This window comes from Bubalus kerabau, chromosome 7 (assembly GCF_029407905.1).
Source record: "Bubalus kerabau isolate K-KA32 ecotype Philippines breed swamp buffalo chromosome 7, PCC_UOA_SB_1v2, whole genome shotgun sequence".
Taxonomy (NCBI): domain Eukaryota; kingdom Metazoa; phylum Chordata; class Mammalia; order Artiodactyla; family Bovidae; genus Bubalus; species Bubalus kerabau.
In genome coordinates, this window is record NC_073630.1 from 63077281 (window position 1) to 63102782 (window position 25502).

At 34.7% G+C, this 25502-nt stretch overlaps 1 protein-coding gene across 5 annotated transcripts in view; it reads right to left on the reverse strand.

The window, feature by feature from the left end:
- PDS5A (PDS5 cohesin associated factor A) overlaps nt 1-25502 on the reverse strand; it is a 133829-nt gene that overhangs the window by 11878 nt on the left and 96449 nt on the right. For all 5 annotated transcript variants that reach the window (XM_055588334.1, XM_055588332.1, XM_055588336.1 and 2 more), the window contains 13 exons: nt 24387-24510; nt 23453-23611; nt 21397-21465; nt 20168-20304; nt 16923-17046; nt 16395-16599; nt 15746-15860; nt 11263-11395; nt 10582-10701; nt 7413-7475; nt 6513-6658; nt 5358-5466; nt 263-615 (listed from right to left, as the gene is read on the reverse strand). In XM_055588334.1, coding sequence (XP_055444309.1) covers nt 263-615; nt 5358-5466; nt 6513-6658; nt 7413-7475; nt 10582-10701; nt 11263-11395; nt 15746-15860; nt 16395-16599; nt 16923-17046; nt 20168-20304; nt 21397-21465; nt 23453-23611; nt 24387-24510 — 1857 coding nt within the window. The remainder of the gene's footprint in view (nt 1-262; nt 616-5357; nt 5467-6512; nt 6659-7412; nt 7476-10581; nt 10702-11262; nt 11396-15745; nt 15861-16394; nt 16600-16922; nt 17047-20167; nt 20305-21396; nt 21466-23452; nt 23612-24386; nt 24511-25502) is intronic.

Sequence of the window (25502 nt, forward strand, 5' to 3'; positions counted from 1 at the left end):
ATGTGAAGAAGACCAAGATAATAATAATAATCCTTACTAATAAATAGAAATACCAAAATACCATATCCTAATTTAGGAGATCTCTCTTCAAACTGTTGTCCTGAAGGTTATGAGATAAAAACAAATGCCATCATAACTTACTCAGGAAAACCAGGGGGCAGTTTTCACTCCCAAAGGGCTAGGTATTTGGGTGTTATGGATGGCAACTAGGAATAAAACAAAATGTCTAAACTCAAAGTTCAGAAAGAATGGAGTACATTACCTTTGCAAGTCAATCTGTCTCTCTGTCGGTGCTGCCTTTTTGGCTGTGTCTTGCAGTTTGGGTGCTTTGGCATTACCTGCTTCCAGACCTCCAGGGCTCTCCTGACTGACTGCAGCTCTCTTTCTTCCCTTACTAAGAGGTTTATTTATATCATCATTTTTGGTTGCATTGCCCTGAGATTCAGATTTGGGTCGACGTCCTCTCCTGGGTTTTGAAGGGGCAGGTGGTCCTGATTCATCTGCTTTCTCATCTGTTTTTTGTTGGATATTCTCTGCACCAGCTGCTGTTACTGTTCTTTTCTTTCCTCGGTCACTGCTGATGTTGCCCTGGGCAGACTGATCAGAATTAATTTCCTAGAAGAGCAGAAAACAATTTTATGAACAGAAATTCCTTAAATATCACTGATCTGACTAGAAGAAGCATTCTGCAAGTATTTTAGGAGTTGGGATTTCAGGGTTTCTAACTCACTGCTTACATCCCACAAGGAATGTAAATTCCTTAAGGGTAAGGACTGAACATGATACCTAACCATGCTGCTGCTGCTGCTGCTAAGTTGCTTCAGTCGTGTCCGACTCTATGCAACCCCATAGATGGCAGCCCACCAGGCTCCCCCATCCCTGGGATTCTCCAGGCAAGAACACTGGAGTGGGTTGCCATTTCCTTCTCCAATGCATGAAAGTGAAAAGTGAAAGTGAAGTCGCTCAGTTGTGTCCGACTCTTCGCGACCCCATGGACTGCAGCCTACCAGGCTCCTCTGTCCATGGGATTTTCCAGGCAAGAGTACTGGAGTGGGGTGCCATTGCCTTCTCCGACCTAACCATACTGCGTGGCATATATTATACTCAGTAAATATGTATTAAATGGCACAGGCAGTTACATGAGAAAACCTACTCAGCTGTTCTTTCACACTCATTTTAAATAAAAACATCCTTTTTATTGCTAGTATGTTCTTAATGTTACCACTTTTCAAAAGCAGGGAGGATGTTTTCATAATTCAATGTTACTTTCTTTCTCTATGATGCATCTAACTATAATAATCTTCATAGTTCTGTAACAGAAAGTTCTTTAATATCTCATTTTACTCATTCATTCAAACTTTTGTCTCTTCTTATTGGATTGGTCATTAGCCTATTTCTTCCTGAACATTCTCTTTTTTTTCCTCTTTCTAGTTTGGCATACATATTGTCATCTAAAATGTTTAAGCTAATAAAATTCGATTTTACTGTAACAGACATAACAGACATTAGGAGGAATAATGGTTTTCAGGATGAAAGTGACCTTTATACAAATGAAATTTAGGAATCAACTGTAATAATTTGAATTGATTCAAGGGAAACAAAGGACCACTATCATCATCCAAAAAATTAAGACTATATCTTTTCAGTTAATTAACTTTCATTTCCCCTCAAAATGTTTTCAGAATGACTGGGAAACACATATAAAACTTTCATGTTTCAAGATATTAAATGAAAACTCATGAAAATAGTATCTTAAGTTAGAAAATCCAAAAATTTCATGTTGAGGATTTAAAACATTAAAGTAAACTTTATCTTAAGAGAACAGATAATACATGAAGGAAAAAGAGTATGGTCGTCCACACAGGGTAAACTGTTGAACAGTACACAATGGATTAGACAGAGATATGCGAAGTCACCTGGTGAAAGATGGCGATTCCTGGGCAAGATAAAAAGGCCAATAAAGATGACCAAGTGTGGTTAAACCTGAAGTAGAAACCATTCACTCAACTTAGTGTCTATTACATGTAGTGGCTGCTGTGCATAGATTGGGGAACAAAACTGATACTGTTCTGGTCCTCAACAGATGAGCATAATAGATGATTAATCTTTTTTAAAGAGTAAACAAACAAGTACAGATTACCCTAAGTGCTAAAGAGATTAAAGAAAGGGGAATTCAGGAAAAAAAATAAATAAATAAAAGGAAACACCAATTTGATTATTCTGGGGAATAACAGTATCAGAGCAAGGCTTACCATGTGAAAAGTAAAGTGTTCTAGACAGATGCAAGAGGCAGCATGAAGCACCCAAAGAAGGAAAGAGCATGGAAGATTTAAGTAACTTGAAGTGATGTGAGACTGGTGTAAGGCAGGAGAAGCAAGCATGGGCCAGATCATGAATGCTTTATGGGACCTTTAAGAAATCTGATTTTATTTTAAGTGCTAATAAAAGTTGCTGTTGTATAGTTGCTAAGTTGTGTCCAACTCTTTTGTGACCCCATGGACTGTAGCCCACCAAGGTCCTCTGTCCATAATAAAAGTCACTGATGGACTTTAAATAGAGGGCAAACAGAATCCAAATTATCTTTTTAAAAAGATCGCACTGGGTGCTATATTGGGTGACTAGATCAGAAGGAAGCAAGAGTGTTAACAAGAAGGTATAACTACTACAGCATCAGAAGTTGAGTTACTGAGTTCCCTGGTGGCCTGGGTTTGATCTCTAGTTAGTGAAGTTCCCACAAGCTGTGTGGCATGGCCGGAAAAAAAAAAGAACAGATAATTTAAAAAAGGGCAAATATGAACAAGCAATTCACATAAGAGTACATCCAAATGGTCAACAAAAATAAATATAAAATTAAAACAATAGTGGGGTATTAGTTTTGATACTTTAAATGGAAAAAGATTCAAAAGAACTATAAAACCTGCTGATGGTGGATATATAGAGAAAAAAGTACCCGCTTAGTAGAAATGTCAGGTGTTCTAACTTTCTGAGAAAACAATATGGAAAATATCTAAAATCTCTAGTATTTTACTACTTGACCCAGCAATCCCACTACTAGAACTCAGCCCCTAGAAAAAAAATCACCAGTAAGTTTAATGCAACATTGTTTGCACTAACAAAGAAGGGGGAAAGGATTTATGTGTATACATGTAAGAAAATGATAACTCTGGAGAGAAAAAATTGAACACACAGGATAAGGCTGTTTAATAGGGAAAAAAAAGACTGTATTAAAAGTCATGTACATGATCATATTTATGTATTTATGAACATTATGTATATGTGCATATGGATAACAAACTCATGCAAAAACCAAATGAAGAGGCATGAAGGCATAGTCATGCCTACAGTCAGCTACAGGCATGAAGAAAAAAGACTCTAAAGGGCAACACTGGCAGTATTGCTTGCCCACATCCATGGAATGTTAGTATCTTACTTCTTTTAACCACCTCTCGTATTCATTCTTCATATTACAATTTGATTTCTCTCACTGAGTGAATAATAGAAAATGTTCTGATCTGTAAACATACATATCCAACTTATTGGATAGTTTTTATTTATATAACTAATTAACTGGTTTACACATCAACCTCTTCGAGAAACTGGTTAGCAAGAAACACTCCCTTAGATCCTATCTTCTTTTAATATACTAGCAACACACTGTTTTGAGCATGCAAGACTGAGGACCAGATCCTGGAAAGAAATGATCATATCAATTTATGGGAGATCTGACTGGGAAGCTATCAGGCTTTTGCCAAAACACGACATGTCTCTTTAGGCAACACTGAATCGTTAAAACATTCTTTGGAAGTATGAAAAAGTTAAAACAGGGTTTGGAACAAAACAATATAATATTACAGGTCAAGCAAAGTCACATTTTGGCCCCTCAAAAATTAGAATTTAAATATCCAATTTATCTTTTATACAATTTTACCGCAGAGGTTGGGAAGGTTATAGATTAGCCGTTTGTACTAGGTAATAAACATTTGCATCTCTGTACTACCTCTGTTTTTTTTTTTTTTAATCTTTTTATTTTTTATTTTTTTTAATTTATTTTTAAACTTTACATAATTGTATTAGTTTTGCCAAATATCAAAATGAATCCGCCACAGTGTACTACCTCTTAATACACATGACAAGCATGTTTAACTAAGTATCTGTAACAATATGCATTTCTGAATCGAAGCATGTTTATTCTGAATATTTAATTCTATAAAAAGATCCCACAATATGTAAATCTATTGGCTTCTGAATTCTAACACCTTTGAGAGGTTCCCTGAATCTACTGACATAGTGAAGTTCAGCTAGCAAAGAACACGGAGTATGGACAGTGAGAGACTGACCAAAAAATGAACCTTATCAGGACTTCCCTGGTGTCCAGTGGTTAAAAACCCACCTTCCACTGCAGGGGATGCAGGTTCGATCCCTGGTCAGGGAACTAAGATCCAACATACCACAGGGTGACTAAGCTTGCATGCCTCAACTAAGACTCGGGGCTGGTGCACTGGGATGACCCAGAGGGATGGTACGGGGAGGGAGGAGGGAGGAGGGTTCAGGATGGAGAACACGTGTATACCTGTGGTGGATTCATGTTGATATATGGCAAAACCAATACAATATTGTAAAGTTAAAAAAAAAAAGGATAGGGGCATAAAAAAAACAAAACAAAACCCTATCTGTTCAGTTTGAGTTCAGACAACGAGTTTCGATAGGAAAGGTTCAGCTACTGTGGAATGACTGTATAGTCCTATATTTTATGTACCTGAGGGTAATTCCTAAAACATCTTATAAATACCATAAATATATGGTGTGTAAAAAAAGTATGTCAAAAATATGATTCTACGGAAAAAAAATATTACTATTCTTATACTATTCCAACTGAGGAAAGTTATCCTCCTACCAATGTTACATTCCTTTCTATCCTGCCGAAAAATTAAGAATATTGGGAGCTATAGATAAAAGATCCACCATCAAAGAAAGAATGCAGCTGTTAAATACATAAAAACTCAAACATTATGGCTAGCTCATAAGTTTAACTTAAACAAACAAGGAGTGTTGATCTCTGGCGGGAGTCAATGAAGTATTTGAAAACAAGATCTCAAAACCCCTCAGGTCCTATTCTTTCAAGGCACTGGGAAAAGTAGTGCGGTAGAAGGATACCATTATGGGTGACACACAAGCTCTGGTTAAATGAAGAAAGTGAACACAGAATCATTTCTGGAGAGAGAAAACACAGTAAGCATAGGTACACACATGTATAGTATGTAGTATACATTAATGTACTGACCGTGGGTTTTTCACTCCTATCATGAAACTGTAGTAAGAATCTCCATGGGAGAAACTCATTAAATTTAAAAATTTACCTTATTCTTTACTGGGTCAATATTCTTTACTGGTGTGACAGAAATAATTCTTACAGGGTTCTCCTCATTTTCACTAACACCAGTTTCTGCTGCCTCTGAACTCTGTTCCCTGTTGAAGAGAAACAAACCAAAGCTTCTTCATTTGACCACATGAATACAAACTTTACTCTCTCACTATACCAATAAGAAAACAGGAGGCTTAGACTGGCTTAGAAGGCTGGCCAAGTTAGCAAGACTCATATCTGTGGCTACAGCCTACTGCCCTATTACACCAAGTTACTGATTTCCACTTAACCTTACTAATCTAAGAAAGAAATGACTGCCTAAAATCACCTGATAGATTAGTTGTCAAGAAACAAACATAACTCTTCTATAAGCCTATCTGCTGGGGTGGAAAACGCTAAAACCAAGCAAAAGTACAGCAGATTAAGACTATCATTTTCTTCAGTCTGTGTTCTTAATTAGTTCTGTAAGAGAGGGGGCTGCTAGAAAAGGCCACGGGAGAGGTGTTTGACGCCCACCATCCATGTAAACCACAGATGTCCCACGTTAATATTTTTATATCTTTGGATTCTACTGCTAAAAATGTGTTTAAAACACTACCAGTTGAATTTATTCTTAAAATATCATGAATCAGAATAAAATCTTTAAAAGCCTCATTATTCAGTGTTTGTAAGAGTAGGGCCAGGTGGAAATTTTTATGCAGTAGCTAAGACAGTAAACACCTGACATGTTAAACATGGAATCTTTAACAATAAGTGGAAAATGTTATTAACAATGTTATCCTTATTCATGCTATACTAAATCTCTTGAGTTAAAAAGCATATAAATAAATTTGTTTAAAGAGATATATTTTCAGTTTTCCTAAGTGTTAAATTTACACATATACACACACACTTCCAAGTAAATTAGTTTTACTGTACTACAAATTCTTTTTTTTAATTTAACTTTTCTATACATTTAGAATGCTAAATGGTTTCCCAATGTGTAGTACACACTCAATTACCATCATTAATTATACTAAAATTCAGCACTATGTTTTTTACTAAGATGTTCCCTAAAGTCCATTTTTGTGATGTGCTTTAAGAAAAGGAATTGAAAGATGTATCAAGTAGTGAGTGATCATAACAAAAACAACTGAAGAAAAAAAATTGCCTTGGTCGATTTCCGGTGGAAGGGTTCAGCTCTGAATTTACATTAATATTGCTTCCGGTCTCAGCTCCAGTGCTTCTAACATATGGTTTCCTTCCCGTTGCTGACAAAGGCTTGTTTACAGCACCTAGTACTCCAGCAGGTTTTGGCTAGAAATTACATATATGCATGTTATTTTATACCTTACTAAAAGGAATACATATAAATTTATACACATGTAAGGGATTATTGTTCTGCTTAAGGCCAGGAATTGTTAAGACAGTTGTTATTGGGAAGTTAAATCCTAAATTTATTAGAAATGATAATTCTTTAATACTGTGTCTGAACATAATTTGAAGTCAGAAGTATTACTTCTTTTAAAAATAACTATGCAAAAAAAACCACAACTATGCACTATTTAATTATTCTTTATTGTTCAATTAAAATAAAAAGTGCCCCTAAAACAGTGAAATACATAATGAGTAAGACATAGTAATGCCTTACAGATAAAAAACTACTGAGTGTATATAGTTTTAACAGTTTAGATACTTTATTAAATATTAAATTTCCTTTTTCCTTTTAGATATCATATTACCTTTATAGGATATAAACTAACTTCTTAATACTTTAAAATTATTTCTTTTCTTTTTTTTTACACAGCTAAATTTATTATATCATTTTTCAGGGAAATTTGCTTTGTGAATTCTAAATAACTTGAACCCTATCCGTACTGATGAGGACACATGGTTTTAACTCAAAAATGGTTCATGGCAGAAAAAAGTCCAAGAGAACAAATGCTTTAGATGCTACAATCCACAAACATGATGTCTAAGAATCAGGAACCATAAAATCTGAGGGATGTTTAAAGGTTAGCAGTAATATGCACAGGAGATAAAGATCCCCCAATTATCTAGTATATAATACCTTTCCTGTTAACAGAAGTACTCTTGTCTCTTCTGAAATATAACTCTTGTCATTACAGAAGTCCTATCAAAAAAAAAAAGTGAACATGCATATTTTTATTGTTCATAAAAGACTTTTCAGGCATTATGCCTTACAGTAACAGGTTCATTTATGCTACGAAACCTATCAAATCATCAAAGCATATTTCATGAACCATACCATAAGTTTAGTTTTAAAATTAAATCAAGTGACACACAAGACTTAGTCAAATTTAGAGATAAATTAGGCAAATTACTTTTTGTTTTTGTCCATGTCACATGGCTTGTGGGATCTTAGTTCCTTGACCAGGGACTGAATCCAGGATATTGGCATTGAAAGTATGGAATCCTAACCACTGGATCACCAAGGAATTCCCTTAAATCACATTTAAAATAAAACATACTTCTTCTATTACAGTTTCCAGTTTACTCAATGAACTGTGTTCACCTACACTCTATTATAAAATTTACTTCCTTTTTTGGCTGTGTCACACATGTGGGATCTTTCCCACCAGGGGTTGAACACAGGCCCCCTGCAATGGACGTGCAGAGTCTTTAACCACTGCACTACCAGGGAATTTACTTCTGTGCTCCCAAAGCACCCAAAATGGTACTATGCATGTATCAGGCACTTAATACTCACTAAAAGAACCCCACATAGGATCTCAAGAAAACTGTTTTTGTTTGGTTGCTAAGTTGTGTCTGACTCTTTTGCAAATCCATGGATGGTAGCTCACCCAGGCTCCTCTGTATATAGGACTTCCCAGGCAAAAATACTGGAGTGGATTGCCATTTCCTTCTCCAGGGGATCTTCCCAGTCCAGGGATCATACTCCTTTCTCCTGCACTGGCAGTGGATTCTTTACCACTGAGCCACCAGGGAACCCTCAAGAAAATTATCCTTACTGAAACAAAAAAAATCTTTTACTTTAATTAAAAATATTTTGTTTCTTAGAACCATAAGTAGACTGCAAATCATAAAGGTAAATACACCATCAAAATCTAATAAAGGCGATCATAATGTTCTTGGGCAGCAGTGATATTAACTAGTTAATAAATGAATTTAAACCAAACGTGGACACTGATGATACTTTCTTAAAAGTTGTATCTATACAAAACTTAAAGAGTTCAATCTGATCATGTGGTGGCTCTCTCTGTTAATTACCCTGGGAATAGCACGAGTAAATCACAAGTCACAGAAGCCAAATGATCTATTATCATCCAGATGTTCATCATTTATAAGTAATCACCTTAAAAATTATTTTTTCTTTTACTAAGTTGACCTTCACACTAGTGTCATAGAAAAGAACAAAACGGCTTAAATGTGCCTATGAAGAAATCATACTTTCGATATGCACTCTAGGCAAGCCTGTATCTTTCTTTTCTTCCTTACAAAGGCTTTTATACAGCCAAAATAAATGTTACATCAAGATATACTATAATATCACTAGGCTCATGATCTTAATATCCCTAGTTTTCTTGTGTTTGAACTTACACCATATTAAAAGCAGTATATTAGAAAAGGAAATGAGGAAAGATGCTCACTGAAAACGGAAACTCTAAGTATTATTATGAAGGCTAAATTATTAGAAGGCTAAAGCTTTTAAGTTTCATATCAAAACAAAAATCAATTAGAATGAGATAGTAACAAACAGCAACTTAAATTCTCGATGACAGGACTACTACTGTATGTAAATTCTATATAGGTACTATTCTAGTCATAATAGTCCTGGGTCAGCAATAAAGTAAATTTAAATTCAAGAGCTCATGTAGGACTATTTATAAAGACCAGTAAATTCAATTAGAAGGCAAGTAACTTTGCAATCTTTATTATTCCTATTAAAACTAGGCATAAATTCTGAGTACTAGATCATTAAAGAAAACTGGATACAAATTTTTGTTGAAATTTTTAAATGCCATATTTTTTCCATTAAAAATATTGATTTTTTTTAAAAAAACAAACAACAGGAAAGTTAAAACTTCAAAATGTCACCTTAAAGTGGATAATAAATAAAATGCAATCTGTTAAAAAAAAAAAGTCTTAAAATCCAAATTAGCTGGAAAAATTTAAAGAGCTATTAGTTGGCTGAAAAATTTACTTACGTGGAAAACTTCATTTGTTGCTAGCAGAATAAATGTACTATGTATTATTAATAATGTTATTATTATTGTTCAGTCACTAAGTCAGGTCCTACTCTTTTGCAGCCCCATGGACTGCCTGCTAGGCTCCTCTGTCCATGAGATTTCCAGGGCAAGAATATTGGACTGGGTTGCTATTTTCTTTTCCAGGAGGTCTTCTGAACGCAGGGATAGAACCCACGTCTCCGGCATTGGCAGGCAGATTCTTTACCACTGAGCCACCTGGGAAGCCCCATTATTAACAATACCACTAATTAACGCTTCCTTTTGACTAACTCTTATAGACCTAGGCATATTAGTAATAGTTCACAGGTATTATCATCATCTGCATTTTAGAGATGAAGAAGTTGAAGCTTAGAAGAGTTAACTTGGGTGCATGTTCAGTGGTTTAGCTGTGTGTCTGACTCTCTGTGACCCCACAGACTGTAGCCTACCAGGCTTCTCTGTCCATGGGATTTTCCCAGCAAGAATTCTGGAGTGGGTTGCCATTTCCTCCTCCAGGGGATCTTCCTGACCCAGGCATCAAACCCATATCTCCTGCATCGCAGGCAGATCCTTTATGGCTGAGCCACCGGGGAAGTCTGTTAACTTCGAATACAGGTCTGTCAATTGCCAAGACCAATTCCATTCATACTGATACTTTATTTCATATATAGATGTATATAATTTACACGCTGCCATTTTATTTCTTGTCTGAAAAAATACTAACAGTGTTTTAACAGGATGAGATGAAAACAATTTAAGAAATTTGAAAATTCCTCTTACATATTAGAAATATCCAGAAGGAATAGCTCACATAGGAACACCACCACCAAGCTTGATTTGTATTCTCTACTCTGTAAGGTGAGAATGATATTTTTCAGGCTTTGGAAGACAGTTTCCCCTTTCTTGATAAACTCACAGAGGTATTTTTTTTTACTTTGTAGTTAAGACAGTCTAGTATTTGCCACCAGGATGACAGTAACAAATTTAAACAAGTTCAGTACAGTAGAAAAATGAAGGGAAGAAAGTTACCTTTTCAGGTTGTGTAAAAAATTTCACTGGCAGGACTGGATCCTTTGGTGACTCTGCATTGCACAAAGCACTTTTACTATTTATCACGCACAGGGCCACATCACACACTGTATAAAGTTTCTAGGAAGGAAACAAATCACGTAACTTTCAGGAGTGCAAAATAAGCACAGGTACCAGTTCTACCCAAAATGTAACATGGAATCAACACAGTGATATGGGGCTATTGTTTATTCCTTGAACATTCTGCATGTTGTCTCTGGCACTTCTTCTGATGTAACTTCCTAGTGACAAGAACAAAAAAGTCCCCTTCATTTTACTTTAACATGAATGCCAAGTATGCATTAAAAACAACAAACTAAAGGAAATATACAAGAAGAATATCTACTGGTCTGTAACACTTACTTACTAGTTCTTAAGATAGCATAGTTATAAATTTCACTAGTTCTTATCCCCATGCTCTGTACATATTTTAATATCTTTTTCAGAGTAATAAACAGTCTTCAAAAAATAGAATTCAATGTAATGAAAGAAAAAGTACATATATTTATAAACTATAAGTATATATTTTTATAAGCATTCTGTAATCTATTTATTATACAATAGGAAAAACAAGTGGGACAAGGGTCACATTCCTTTTTCCCTGTAATTTCTTAATAGTCACTGGCCTAATATATATCTTACTTCATTTGTCTTGGATTCATCTGGAGACTGGGCATCTTTTGTTAGCTTGATATTCTCTGCCATCTTTTTCATAAAGGCATGGCTATTATTTTCATTTTTTGTCATTAAAACTTCAAGCATGAACCAGAGGCACCTAAATGAAACATATTCACTTAGTAAAGAGACTAATTGCAGGTTCTTTTGCTGAGTGGATTAAATAGTTTACTGGGAAGTTCTGTTGTTCGAGTATACAAAGAATAAAACTCTGAGTAATAGAAATATCTTGTTAATAATATTCAATTAAAATAGGATATAACATCACAAATAACAAACATGAACATATAGCTTAATATGAGAAAGCCTGACAGTTTCATGAGGCATACACATGAAGAGTCATTCTATAGGTATTTAATAAACACTTAGATAATATAATGTGTATTAATATCCAGCAATGACGAGCAAACCAGCATACAGCATAGTCTTGCCATTTTGACCATTTGTAAGCTATTTATCCTATGATCTAGGGCTCATATGTAATTCTACTGTGACATAACTCTAAATTTCATGTGTTATGAGACTGGTGTGCATATAATGAGTAATTCAGCGAAAGAGTCACATTTCAAATCATTTTTCTGTTTTCCGCTTGTTATTTTATAGTCATTTAATACATAAAGTGTCTGGTGACACCTGAATTTCTAAGTAAAAGTGAATCCCAAATTGGGATGAAGATTAGAATCATCTGAGGAACTTACACTGCCAAATCTAGAATCAAAATCTATTATTAAGTTCCCATGATGATTTTTTAGGCAACCACCATGGACTTACTGCTTTACTCCATCAAGAGGAGAAAAAAATCACTTGAAGATAATCTGTGTGTACTTCTTTGCGTATAGTATATATATACGTTTTAAAAGACTACTGTAAAGGAAAATTTAGCATTAGGTTAATGGAGTTTGCTTTTAGTAGACCTGTCTTGCAATAAATACCAAACTCAGTCCTTTAGGTAGAAATGAAAGAACACTAAACAGTATCTTGAAACCATAAGAAATAAAAAAAAAACACTGGTAAAGGTAACAAAGCTAAAATATAAGGCCAGCATTACTGAGCTTCTGATTTGTAACTCCTTTTTAAATATATGATTTAAAAAGCAAATGCAGGGAATTCCCTGGTGGCTCAACGGTAAAGAATCTGCCTGCCAATGAAGGAGACAAGGGTTTGATTCCTGATCCAAGAAGATCCTATATGTTGCAGAGCAACTAAGTCCTTGTACCCCAATTGTTAAGCCTGTGTGCCAGAGCCCAGGAACCACAACTATTGAGCCCATGTGCCGCGACTACTGAAGCCCATGTGCCTCAGAGCCTGTGCTCTGCAAGAGAAGCCACCACCATAAGAAACCTGAGCACCGCGCTAGAGAGTAGACTCCGCGCTCTACAACTAGAGAAAAGCCTGCCAGCAACAAAGACCCAGCATAGCCAAAAATAAGTAAATAAACCAAAAGCATAAAAAAATCACATCTATGTGAAAGGAAACGATATATAAAAATATAATTTGTATCAATTACAATATAAAGGGAATGAAACAGAGATGTATAAGAGCAGAGAAGGAAGTGGCAACCCACTCCAGTACTCTTGCCTGGAAAATTCCATGGATGGAGGAGGCTGGTATGCTACAGCCTATGGGGTTGCAAAGAGTTGGACACAAATGAGCGATTTCATATTTCACAAGAGCAGACTATCTCTACACTAGTGAAACTAAGTTGCTATTATTCAAAATAGGTTGTTACAACTTTAAGATGTTAAGAGTAATTATTAATAACTAAAAAATATATCCAAAAGAATAAAAAAGTTCCCCACAAAAAACAACTACAGCTGACCCTTGAATAACATAGGAGTTAGGGGTGCTGACCCTTCACACAGTAATTTGCATTTAACTTAGTCTTGGTCCACTGTATAATCAGTTCCTCTGTATATGAAGTTTGTCTGTATCTGTGGGTCCACCCGCTGTGGATCTTAAAGCACTATAGTATCTATTATTGAAAAAAATCTGCATGTAAGTGGACCTGCACAGTTCAAACCTATTCATACTGTAAAGTTCAACTGTAAATACAAAAACGAGATGCAGTAATGGAGCAATTAAATAACAAAAAATATATAAGACACAGAGAAAACTAATAGTTATATGGCAGAATTACTTATCAGTAATTACTTTAAATGAAAATAGATTAAATCTCCCAATTAAAAAGCAGACAAGCAGAGTAGATTAAGGGAGAAAAAAGATCCATATATATCTTGTCTATAAAAGACTCATTTCAGATACAAAAACACAAAGTAATTGAAAGTTAAAGGATGGGGAAAAAATACATTTCATACAAACAGTAACCAAAAGAGAGCTGGTAGCTATTTTATAATTAGACAAACTGGATTGCAAAAGACCCAGAAGGACTGTATTGGAGAGGAAATGACTATTATAAACACAAACTTAACAACAGAGGCCCAAAACCTATGAAGCGAAAAATGACAGAAGTAAAGGGAGAAATACATGTTCCACAATAAGAGATTTCAATACCTTATTTTCAATAATGGATAGAAAAGACAGAGAGGAGACCAAAGAGAAAATAGAGAACTTGAACAACACCATAAACCAATCAGACATATCAGACATAGATGGAATACTCCAACTAACAATAGCAGGACACACAGTTTCCTCAGGTGAACTTGGAATATTCTCTAGGACAGACCAGAAGTCTTAACAGGCCTGGACAGCAAGCCACAAGTCTTAAAACAGTATCTTTTCTGACCAGAACAGCATGAAACCAGAAGTCAGTAACAGAAGGAAAACAGGGAAAATTGGAAAACTCACACATATATGAAAACTAAACCACACTTCTCACTTTTTTTTTTTGGCCATGTTGCTTGCAAGATCTTAGTTCCCTGACTAGGGACTGAACCTGGGCCCTTCGCATTAAAAGCGTGGATCCTAACCACTAGACAGCCAGGGAATTCCCAAACCACACTCTTAAAACAATCAACGGGTCAAAGAAGAAATCACAAGCAGAATTAGAAAATACCTTAAGACAAATAAAAACACAACATACTATACTAACAGGATTCAGCACTGGTAGTGCTGAAAGGGAAATTTATATCTGATAACACCCTGTATTAAAAAAGTCTAATGAATAATCTAACTGTATACTTGAAGAAACTGTACACCTTAACTAGAAAAAGAAAAGTTACAGTAACTTGAAATGTTCAGAGATATTCAAAAGCATTGCATACTAGGTAGAATCAAAAAGTATGTGCCAGTGATTTCAGTTCTAACTCGAATGACTTCAGTGCTCTTCCCACATCATTATTGCCTCTCTTAAGTCTAACCTTTTTCCACATGATGGCCTTGCAACTGAAACAGGGCTCAAAGTTTCCTTAACACAGACCTAGTGTTCTAGGCGAACATATACATTATTTTTTCGCTTTATCAAAGTGCTTTCTGGGAAATCCCAAAATAAAAGTTATTAAAAAAAAAAAAAAAAAAGAATTTGCAAATAAAATATATTTATAAAATAAACAGAAATCAGAATTAGAAGACATTTTAGGAATTACCTATTTAATATCCTGTATTTTACGGATAAAGCAACTGAAGCAGAGAAGCTCAGAGAAGTAAAGCTTTTACTCACATAGCTGGGACTAGAACCTATGTCTGTCTCCTTAAAGAGCTACAGGAGGCAGAAATAAATGTTGATTATGACACAACTTAGCGAATGAACAACAACAACAACCTCAAATAAGATTAGAACTAAAAGGTGTCATGTCCCGTATAAAAAATCATAGTAATTTAAATACAAGCTGAAGGAACCGATTTAAAGGTACAAAGCAAAAGCATATCAATGGCAAAGTAAATACTGCTTTAAAGTTTCTTGGAGTCATATGTAGATAATTCTAGGCCATTGTGTACTTGTTTACTCACCATGCATCAATATACAAAGTTCTATTTTACATAAAAACACTTAAGTATTTTGCAATTGTTTACTTGCCTGTCTTTCCACCAGAGACAAATCTCTCTGTGACTGGTGTAACATATCTAATTTTGTATTACCATAGTCCTGCCACAGAGTATCTTTTATGCGTGTGCATGCTTTTGAGGCATCTTTTGAGGTTGAAAGCGTAGCTTTACAGAGAGAAATTTTCCCTACATGGCTTTCACATGGCTTTCTAAATGATCAAACTGACGTAACTGAAGCCCATTTAACACAAACAATAAAAATAACATAAAAACCAAGTCAATCTATTTCAAAGACTCAGCTAAAGCTAACTGCAAACAACAGCAAACAAACAAAACAACCAAACAGAACTTATTAGACAGAAACAATTTTGTAAGATGAAACTTAAAATTTACAATAAAAGAAAACCATAAAAAATTTTATTATAATGGGGACAGTAACAAAAAAATTAAGCCTTTTTTAAAAAGTAAAAATATTTTAAAAAATTCTTTAAAAATCAACATGACTTACTCTTTGATATCACGAAGCTGATCAACATCTTGTGATCTTGTAAAATCTGGATCATGAGCTAGCAGGTGAATCATATATGGAACTACATACTCAGGCAACAGTGATAATAGTTTCTCTAGAGTGAAAACATTATTATTAACAATAACATATTATTAACAATAGCTTTTATAAAAATCTCTCCCTAATTTAATGTTCTAACCACTTCAGTTAACATTTTTCCCTCAATTATTTCTAAATTAGAGGCAAGATATCATCTGGATGATACTGAAATACTTTTTTCAATTTTGAGGGCTACGAAAGACAAAGGATTAATTTAAGATTGAGTCCCTGGCAAAGCGAGGGACTTTACATCAGAGCAATGTGTTCAAATCAAGCCATGCTGCTCATCCTATAAAATGCAGTTCTTCCTTATATGCATTATAAACAGGACTCAGAAACTAAAACCTTAGATTTTACATACATCTTAACTGCAACAGCAACATTCTATAAAAGTCCCAGTGTTATACACTGTTGGCTTGGCCATCTTATGGAAAAACATGAATGAACTTCCTGGCCAACCCAATACAACAGAAATATAAGAAATAAAACCCTCCACAAATGGATACATTAACAAGATATATTTGCACACAGCACTTTGAAAGTTACTTACCAGTAGCCATGGGGTTCTGTTTAATGTACTCCCTGCGTATACTGATGTTTTTTAGTAAACACTGTCGTGCATGTGCTCTTCTCTCCTTCACAGGATCTTTGGCACACAAGGCAAAGATGGCCATATACTCCAATGGGAGCAGTAACTTCACAAGTGCCTTGTGTAGCTTCTGAGCAAATATCTGCCTTACTTGATAGCACTCATCCTACAGCAGCACAAAACCAAAACTACTTAAAAATATTAGTATTTTTAAAATCATTAACAAAAACCCCTAGTTTTTTAAAAACTGGCAAACATTTACAAAAGAACACTTTAAGCATTTTTAATGTCTTCATTAAAAAAAGATATAATTATACTAAGGAAGTAAAAATTGTGGGGAGATAACTGGTTAGAATAGTAATAATAGCAATCCCTTTTGTGCATACATCCACAGAGTAAATGGATACTTAATCTGTATTAAGTATATAATCGTATTAATAAATTTAATGTTGAAGGCCAAGTAAATCACAAAACAAGACTGTTACTTACATTAATAACAAGTGCACAGAGCTGAAATTGTTCTGGGGTTATAATTTCATGGTAACAAGGTTCCTGAGCAAGCTTCATTATGGCACTACCAGCAGCTAATCGCAAGCGAGACATATCAGATTTACTATAAACAAACAAGAAAGAAATAAACATTTCCTATAACCATTATCATTCATAAAGCGCTTTGATCCCTTTTTGACTGTTAAGGTCTTTAGCATAATTTACACTTAAATTGACATAATGTATAAATATGGGAAAGCTCCTTTGAGTCCTTGAACTCAACAGAGGGAAGAAGGCTCAAATCATTGTGACTATCTGATATTACATTTATCTGCATCCATTAAAAAATTTTTATTTACTTATTTTATTTGGGTATAGCTGATTTATTATATTAAATTCAGATGTACAACATAGCAATTCAAAATTTTTACAGATTATACTCCACTTAGTTATAAAATCTTGGCTATGTTTTCCATGTTGTACAATATATCCTTGCAGCTTATTTTATATGTAGTAGTTTGTATCTTTTAATCCCCTACCTTGCTCCTCCCCACTCCCATCTGCCCAGTGGTAACCACTAGTTTGTTTTCTGTATCTGTGAGTCTCTTTGTTATATTCACTAGTTGTAATTTTTAGATTCCACATATAAGTGATAACATACAATATTATCTTTGACTTATTTCACTAAGCATAATCCTCTCTAGGCCCATTCATGTTGTATCAAATAGCAAACTTTCATTCTTTTTAATGGCTGCCTTCATTTTTAGTTACATTTTAGCTTAGATCCTCTACTGTAACTAAGGAACTCCGCTTTCATTTACAATAGCACCAACTGCAACACTAGCAAGAACCATTTACATTAGGAACTGTAAAGAAAACTTGATACTAAAAACTGAGAAATTAAAATTCATTTATCATTTAAAATCTATTTCCCACAATTTTTAAATGCATACACATATTTTACACAGGGGCTTCCCTGGTGGCTAAGATGGTGAAGAATCTGCCTGCAATGCAGGAGACCTGAGTTTAATCTGTGGGTTGGGACGATCCCGTGGAGGAGGGCATGGCAACCCACTCCAGTATCCTTGCCTGGAGAAACCCCATGGACAGAGGAAACTGGTGGGCTACAGTTCATGGTGTTGCAACGAGTTGGACACGACTGAAGCAACTAAGCACACACACACATTTTACACAGACATAATAGAAATCGATCTTAAGCCTAGATATGTCTCATGAAATGGAAGGGCTATGAATTAGGAAGTGATTTGTACCCTAAAGGAGGCGGCATTAGACAAATATCTAAAAGGAAAGAATATGGAGGTGAGAGCCAGTGTCTCTCAGGTACTAGTCTCTGAGGCAGACTTTCCTTTCCAACAGGAAGTTTTATAAGGGAATCTAGAAGGCCCAGGAATCCCCACTCCCCACCCAGTCACCTTAAACTATCTAAATAGTAAAATGTGACACTGATGTGGTGAAAGAACAATCTTCTTACTTCAACTGCTAAATGGAACATAATACAGCTTTGATATTTTAAAGATTTCAAAAAATGTGGAAAGCTGCCCTAAATCCACAAGAGACTATTATTTACCACACAAGAGGAGAAAACATGGCACTCTTGAACCACATGACCATCAAAGTGAGCACTGGTAACAATGAAGGACTCTCAAATGGTTTCTGAGGCAAATGATTCAGGAATTTAAAAAAATTACTAATGCTACTATCTGGGTATGTTACTCTGGAAGATGGGGAAACTGAGGCTTGGAAAATTGATTCTTACAAGTTTATACAACTAGTAAATGGAGCAGGAAGTTGAGTAAGTTTCTGATTCCAGAGTCCAAGCTAAACTATGGGATACATGCTGCTGCTAAGTCGCTTCAGCCGTGTCCAACTCTTAGCGACCCCGTGGACTGCAGCCCACCAGGCTCCTCCATCCATGGGATTTTCCAGGCAAGAGTACTGGATTGGGGTGCCACTGCCTTCTCCGATGGGATACATAATGTCTAATTAAGATCTGCCTAATATTTCATAATATGCATGTTCCAGAACTGACCATTCTCCTGTGTTTTGCAATGAAAAAAAAAAAAAAAAAACACTGGAAAGAACATGTTAGTACAGCAGCAGTGAGGGAAATCGTTTTCCCTGATCCCACAGAGTAATGATTGCTTAAAAAATTTCTTTTTGATGATTTGATAGACAAGAGGTTCCACTTAAGTTAAAATTTTATTTATTGTATTTAGTGATGTCAAACATTTTTTTAAAGATAAACTGGCAATATATAATCTTCATCTTTATTGGGGATCCTGCCTATTTATCACTGATTTGTAAAAGCTCATTATTAAACCTCTGCGACACACTGTACATGGTTTCCCCAAATTTAAAACTTGCTGTCCTTATTCTTCAATCTGTTCATGCAAAGCTACTCTTGGCTTATGATAAAAATGATTTTTGATTGTTTTCTCCAGTTTATCAAAGCATTCAGCATCTCTACTGAATGTAATTGTGCATTTCCTATCTCCTCCAATAGAATGCATATTCCTTAGAGGAAGAAATTATTGTACGTTTAAAAGGTTTGGCAGTACCTGGCATGATAGTGTTCAATAAATACTGGAAGCATAAACGAATAGTTAAGTCTATCCTCTAGAATGCATCACAAGTAGACCAGTAAATGAAAAATTTGACTTTTATTTTCATCTTAAAAGGTACAGAAAGAAGAAATGGTGATTTCACAGGTTTGAAGACTGAACATGTGTAGAAATGGAAACAAATTTTTTTTGGCATTTGCAGAACCTTGTATAGTCTGCAAACCACCAAGAGGCTGCAACTCTTTCTTCTTTGAATCTACACTGAAATTTTTATTTCCTCTCATGGCATCAAAACACTACACTTGTTCAATCACTATACTTACAGGGTAAGCTGAAGGCAGGAACTGAATTTTATCTGTTTTTACAGCAATGCTTTTCCTAGTGTTTGGCAAATATTCAACAAATATTTGTTTAATTGATCCAAATGTTGAAGCTAACTGTAACACTGCTATAATGATTATGACTACAAATTTACTGGAAAAAGGTCAGTCTTTAAAAATGAAAATACACCATTATTGAGCTATAAACCCAAAGTAAGTACATAATTGAAACACAAAACATACAGTGCAATTATAACAGCTAATATTAAGTAAATAATTCTTATGTAAGCTCTACCAACATCTTGAAGCTCAAAAAAAAATTGGAAAGGAAGAAAAATCTCACCTGATCCTCTTCTGCTCTGTCAGGTCACCCTCACTAACCAACATTGCTGATAATAATCGAAGAGTTGAATTGGCAGATTTAGACTGGTTGTTTTTCATACCCAACAGCCATCTTACCAGAAGTTTAATTGCCTGTACCTATAAAATATTAACATGCTAAAAAAAGAAAGCAACTTAAAATTCCACTTAAAGGGAAGATTTATGTTAATTACATTAATGAGATTACTTAACTGCCAGCAGACATGTTTTATTAAACAAGTCTGTAGGATAATAATAATGAGAACTAATACTTATTCTGTTTATGCCAGGTGCTTCCCCCAGATTTGTACATTTATTATTTTATTTAATCTATCAAACAACTCTGTGAGGGAGGTATTCTTATTTCTAATAAGTAAGGCAACCTAAGACACATTACTATGATAGATAGCATACCCAGGCTCTGGCTTCTGAATTCAGACTTTTCACACCTGGACACTTGCTTTTTAAATCTGATATTTTTTTTAAAATAACTAAACTACACAGATTGTAGTGGTTAAAAATAACTAGACAGACTTTAATATTTCTTATAGTACTGAAGAACTATTTTGATCAAAAATCCCAGGAGATTTTGTAATTATCTGTAGTCATAATTGCTTGGAGCCTTATACTCAAGACTGTTATGAAATGTATGCAAGAACTAGCAAAAGAATGTAGATATCATTTACTACATTTATTTATCGACAACCTGGAAAAAGGAACTGATGGAATAAATGATGCCTATGAAGCTCTTCAAGATGAGATAGATTATCAAATAAGATAATAAAGAAGTTTTGTTTTAAATCCCAAGACTACCACTTTAAAAATTAGCTTTACTGAGGGATAATTTACATCTATCAAAAGTTACCAATATGATGACAGTCATTTGTTTTTGCCAAATTAATGTTCATATGCCTGTAGATAAAAAGTGGTAATGAGGCTAGACCTGAGGTGCTTCTGACATCAATATTCTACAATCTCTATGTAAAACAGCCTCACTGAAATCATTTCAGCAAGGCAGGAAGATCCACAAAACATGCTGACATATATCTATATGTAACTACCTTTAAGGACAACTGCAATTTGAGAAACACACAACTTTTGGTTTAAAAATAAAGCACCTTACGCTTTTTAAGTGTTAGTTTTTTTTTTTAAGGATATCTATAAATGTTCATTATTTTAGCATAACAGTCATCGAGTTCTACTCAATTTTACCTTTGCTAGTACTTCAGGGGAAACCTCTTCATCTGGAGACCATAATTTTCCATTCTTCTCACCTGTTGACTATAGAAAATTGAATAAATTTAACTTTTAGAAAAAATTTTTAAATTTTTCTCATTAAGGTTTTCATGCTGAGCAACACTGTGCTCTAGGAACCCCACAAGAAAGCCACCAACTAGGGACTGGAAAAGAAGAACAAAGTTGGAGGGCTAAAACTTCCTGACTTTTAAACTTAACTTACAAATCTATAGTAATCAAGATAGCATGGGTGGTTCTGACAGAAGTATGGACACACAGACCAAGAGAACGAAGCAGAAAACCCTCACATATATGCTCAACTGATTTTAAACAAGAGTGCTAACACCAGTTATTGGGAAAACAACAGTCTCCTCAATTCCTCAATGGTGCTGGCAAAACTAGATATAGCCACAAGCAAAGGAATGAAGCTGGACTGTTATATCATATATGAAAATTAACTTTAAACCTGGATCAAAGATCTTAAGAGTTACAACTAAAAAATTCTCACAAGAAGGTACAGGGGAAAATCTTTTTATTCTTGGATTCAGTATATAAATATTCAGAATATATAAAGAATTTTTACAACTCAACAACAAACAATTCAATTCAAAGTGGGCAAAAAACTCAATATTCAAAGAAGATATATAAACAGCCAATAATAAGCACATGGAAAAAAAAAAAATCACTAGCCATTAGGGACACAAACCAAAACCACAAGATACTACTTTACAACTACCAGGATGACTATGATTAAAAAACCAAGTAAAGAATAAGTGTTGGCCAAGATGTGTAGAAAATGGAAGCTTTGTGTATGGCTGCTGGGAATGTAGGTATAGACACTGTGGAAAAATGTTCAGCAGCCCCTCAAAAAGTTTAGCCTAGAATGATCATATGATCCAGCAATTCCACTCCTAGGCATATATCCCCCAAACCAGGGACAATGTTCATATCAGCATTATTCACAACAGTTAAAAGGTAGAAAACACCCAAGTATATATCAATAGATAAATAAACAAAATATAGGTTAAACATACAATGGAGTATTATTGTGGCACAAAATGAAGTCTTGAAACCATTATACTGAGAGAAATAAGCCAGATGCAAAAGGATAAATATTGTATGATAAGAAGGTAATAAGCAAATTTATAAAGCACGCAAGTAGAATAGATGTTACCAGAGGTTGGTGGGGAGGAGGTAATGGGGAGTTACTGGTTAACAGATGTAGAGTTTCTCTCCGAAATGATCAAGTTCTGAAAACAGGTAGTGACAATAGTTATACAACAATGTGGACGTATATTTTAGGTGTGGCTTGGACCACTGTGGAGATTTACTTGGCTTTCCTGGGTTACCCCTTGTTGTATATGGGTGTATACATATGTTATCAAACTTGTTTGTTTTTAATAAAACAAAAAACCAATAAGAACATGGGTGTGTATAATGTAAGTGAACTGTACACATAAAGGGGGTAAAATGGCAAAGTTTATATTATGTATATTTTACTACATACAAAAAACAGAACCATCTTAAAATAGAATTTATGAACAATCAAGCCACCATCTAAGAAGTGTCAAACTTCACACTTGTGGCCAGCCTTGTCTATCAGTAGTACAAAGAGCAATACGAAACTGGGCAGGAAATGAGACTGGCCATGCCCGCAGGCTTCACTGTTGTACTCAGCTGGAGGGGGGAGAAGGAGGAAGGCGTGAACGGGCAGGTATTTTTTTTTTGTGAACTTATATTTTTTTTTGTGAACTGGCAGGTATTTTTTTTTGTGAACTGGCAGGTATTTTTTTTTTGAGTTTGAATACTGAGGGTTCTATTTTTTACTTCATGATACATCTATCTCATGTTCTCAATTTCTTCTTAAAGAAAAAATTCTAGTAATAGCTACATAGCAAGATGTTATTTTAAATAACAAATAAAAAAAGTAAAAGAGAATCATACACAGAGAAAAGCAGACGTGTTGTTTCTGTGACAAATAAAGATGTAAACAGTCTTAATCTTATGATTCTAAATTTAATGAGAAACTTACCCTGTCATTCATTAGTAGATCTTTAACAATAAAATTTGCTACTACAGATTTCATTGGGGAAGCAAACTGATCTGGTGCTAACATAGAAATGTGGCCCAATGAAACTAACGGAGTTATAAGTTGTTCTGGTACGTCAGCATTCAGACTTCTACTGAGTGGCTATAAAAATAAAACAGTCAAAATTACTAGTTTGTTTTATAGACATTGTACAGAACAGTGTATGTTCCCGAGTCCTCCTGAATTTATTGTGCCCCCAAAAAATCTGTTCTAAAGAGATGATTTAAAGTAACTTCAGTTATATTAGACACTTGATTCTTATTTCACCTATTGAAATTTAATAAGATTGAAACAATGTAAAAAAAAGGGAAAAGTAAAACCCACATAAAGTAAAAACAAGAAAATTCTTCCACGGTCAAATCAGCCTTATTTTTAAGTCAGTTATGTTGGTGGGTTTCTTGTCCTGTGGGAATATTTAAAATGACCATGGATCATAATATTTAAGTCCACTGGGTTCTGTTCATATTGTATTCAGTTTATGACAACAGGAATACCTTTCTAGTAGTAGAATCAGGCAAAGGATCATACATAAGGAAAGGCAAACAAAACTAATTTTCAAGTAGGGTTGTCAGGTCCATAATAGCTTCTCAAGCTAAATGGACCACTGAGCCAAAAAAGCTAAAATTAAGTAAAATAATGTAATACAAAATACATAAAACACCCTTCAATGTGTAGTATTTGAACATATAGTCTGATCTAAAGGCTGGGAATATCTAAAGTGCTGAATAAAATAGAGTCCCTGCTCCCATGGAATTTATATTTTAGACTGGGACTAAAGAACTTAAAATTAAAAAAAAAAAAAAAAGTGACTCTTTAGCTTAATCAAATCAGAGAGAATAAAAATCAACAAAAACACATAGTATGTAATTATATATACCTCAAAAATCTGTGCAAGCTGGACTTCTTTATTTGTGAATATGGCATGTATACAGTGAACAGCCTGTTTTGCTTGGTGTGGAGTTCCTCTCTTTGCTTTCTGATGTAAAATGGGAATTAAGGTCCTGGGGGAAAAAAAAAAAATCATAGTTTATTTTTAAAAAGCCCATAAACCACAAGTAGTTCTTTTGGTTGTCTCCTACTTCATCAGTAACTATTTGGAGGTACGCTCGAAGAAAGCTTCTCTTCTAAACTTCCTGATCTATAAAAAGATTTAAAGCCCCTTTCCCCATCCTCAAGTACAATATAAGAAATACAATGCCTCTAGAATAAAAGAGCTACCCCAGAAAACAATTTTCTTTTTAATGTTACTTCATAAGTATGGAGAAGTAAACAAGCCACCTTTAATTTATAATCTAAAACTGCCCCATGTCATATTTTCACATTTGTCTTCTAGCAAAATACTCCTAAATTTTCCACTTCCCTCTCACAATCCTCTTCAGTTGTTTTAAAGCAGCCATGGGGAAAAAAGTAGCAAAAGGTCAAATTTCATTAAAAAACAGATAAGAACATACCAGTGAGAGAAGGTATGCAAATAAAGTATGGCATGTTTCTATCAAAATATAAAAAATTGGCATATACATCAAATGGATAAGACAAAACATTCATATAAAATATACATCAAAATGTTAAGTGACTCTCTTCATTTATAGTTTCTAAAGTTTCAGCTTTTTATAATGAACTTAAGTATTTTTTTTTACATCAAAAGAAAATTCGTAAGCCAAAACAAAAATTTAGGAAAAGATACTTGCTATACATCTGGTGTAATACTACTACTTTATAGATTATAAGGTCAATGATATCAAATCAAGTGCAATAGTGAAAAAGGGTCATACTATAACAGCGGTCCTCAACCTTTCTGGCACAGGGGACCAGTTTGTGGAAGACAGTTTTTACCATGGATAGGGAGGGGAAGATGGTTTGAGGATGATTCTCAAAAGCACGCACATGTGCAGTTCATAGAAGGGTTCGCGCTTCTGTGAGAATCTAAAGCTGCTGCTGATCTGACAGGAGGTAGAGCTCAGGTGGTAACACAAGCAGCTCTAAATACAGATGA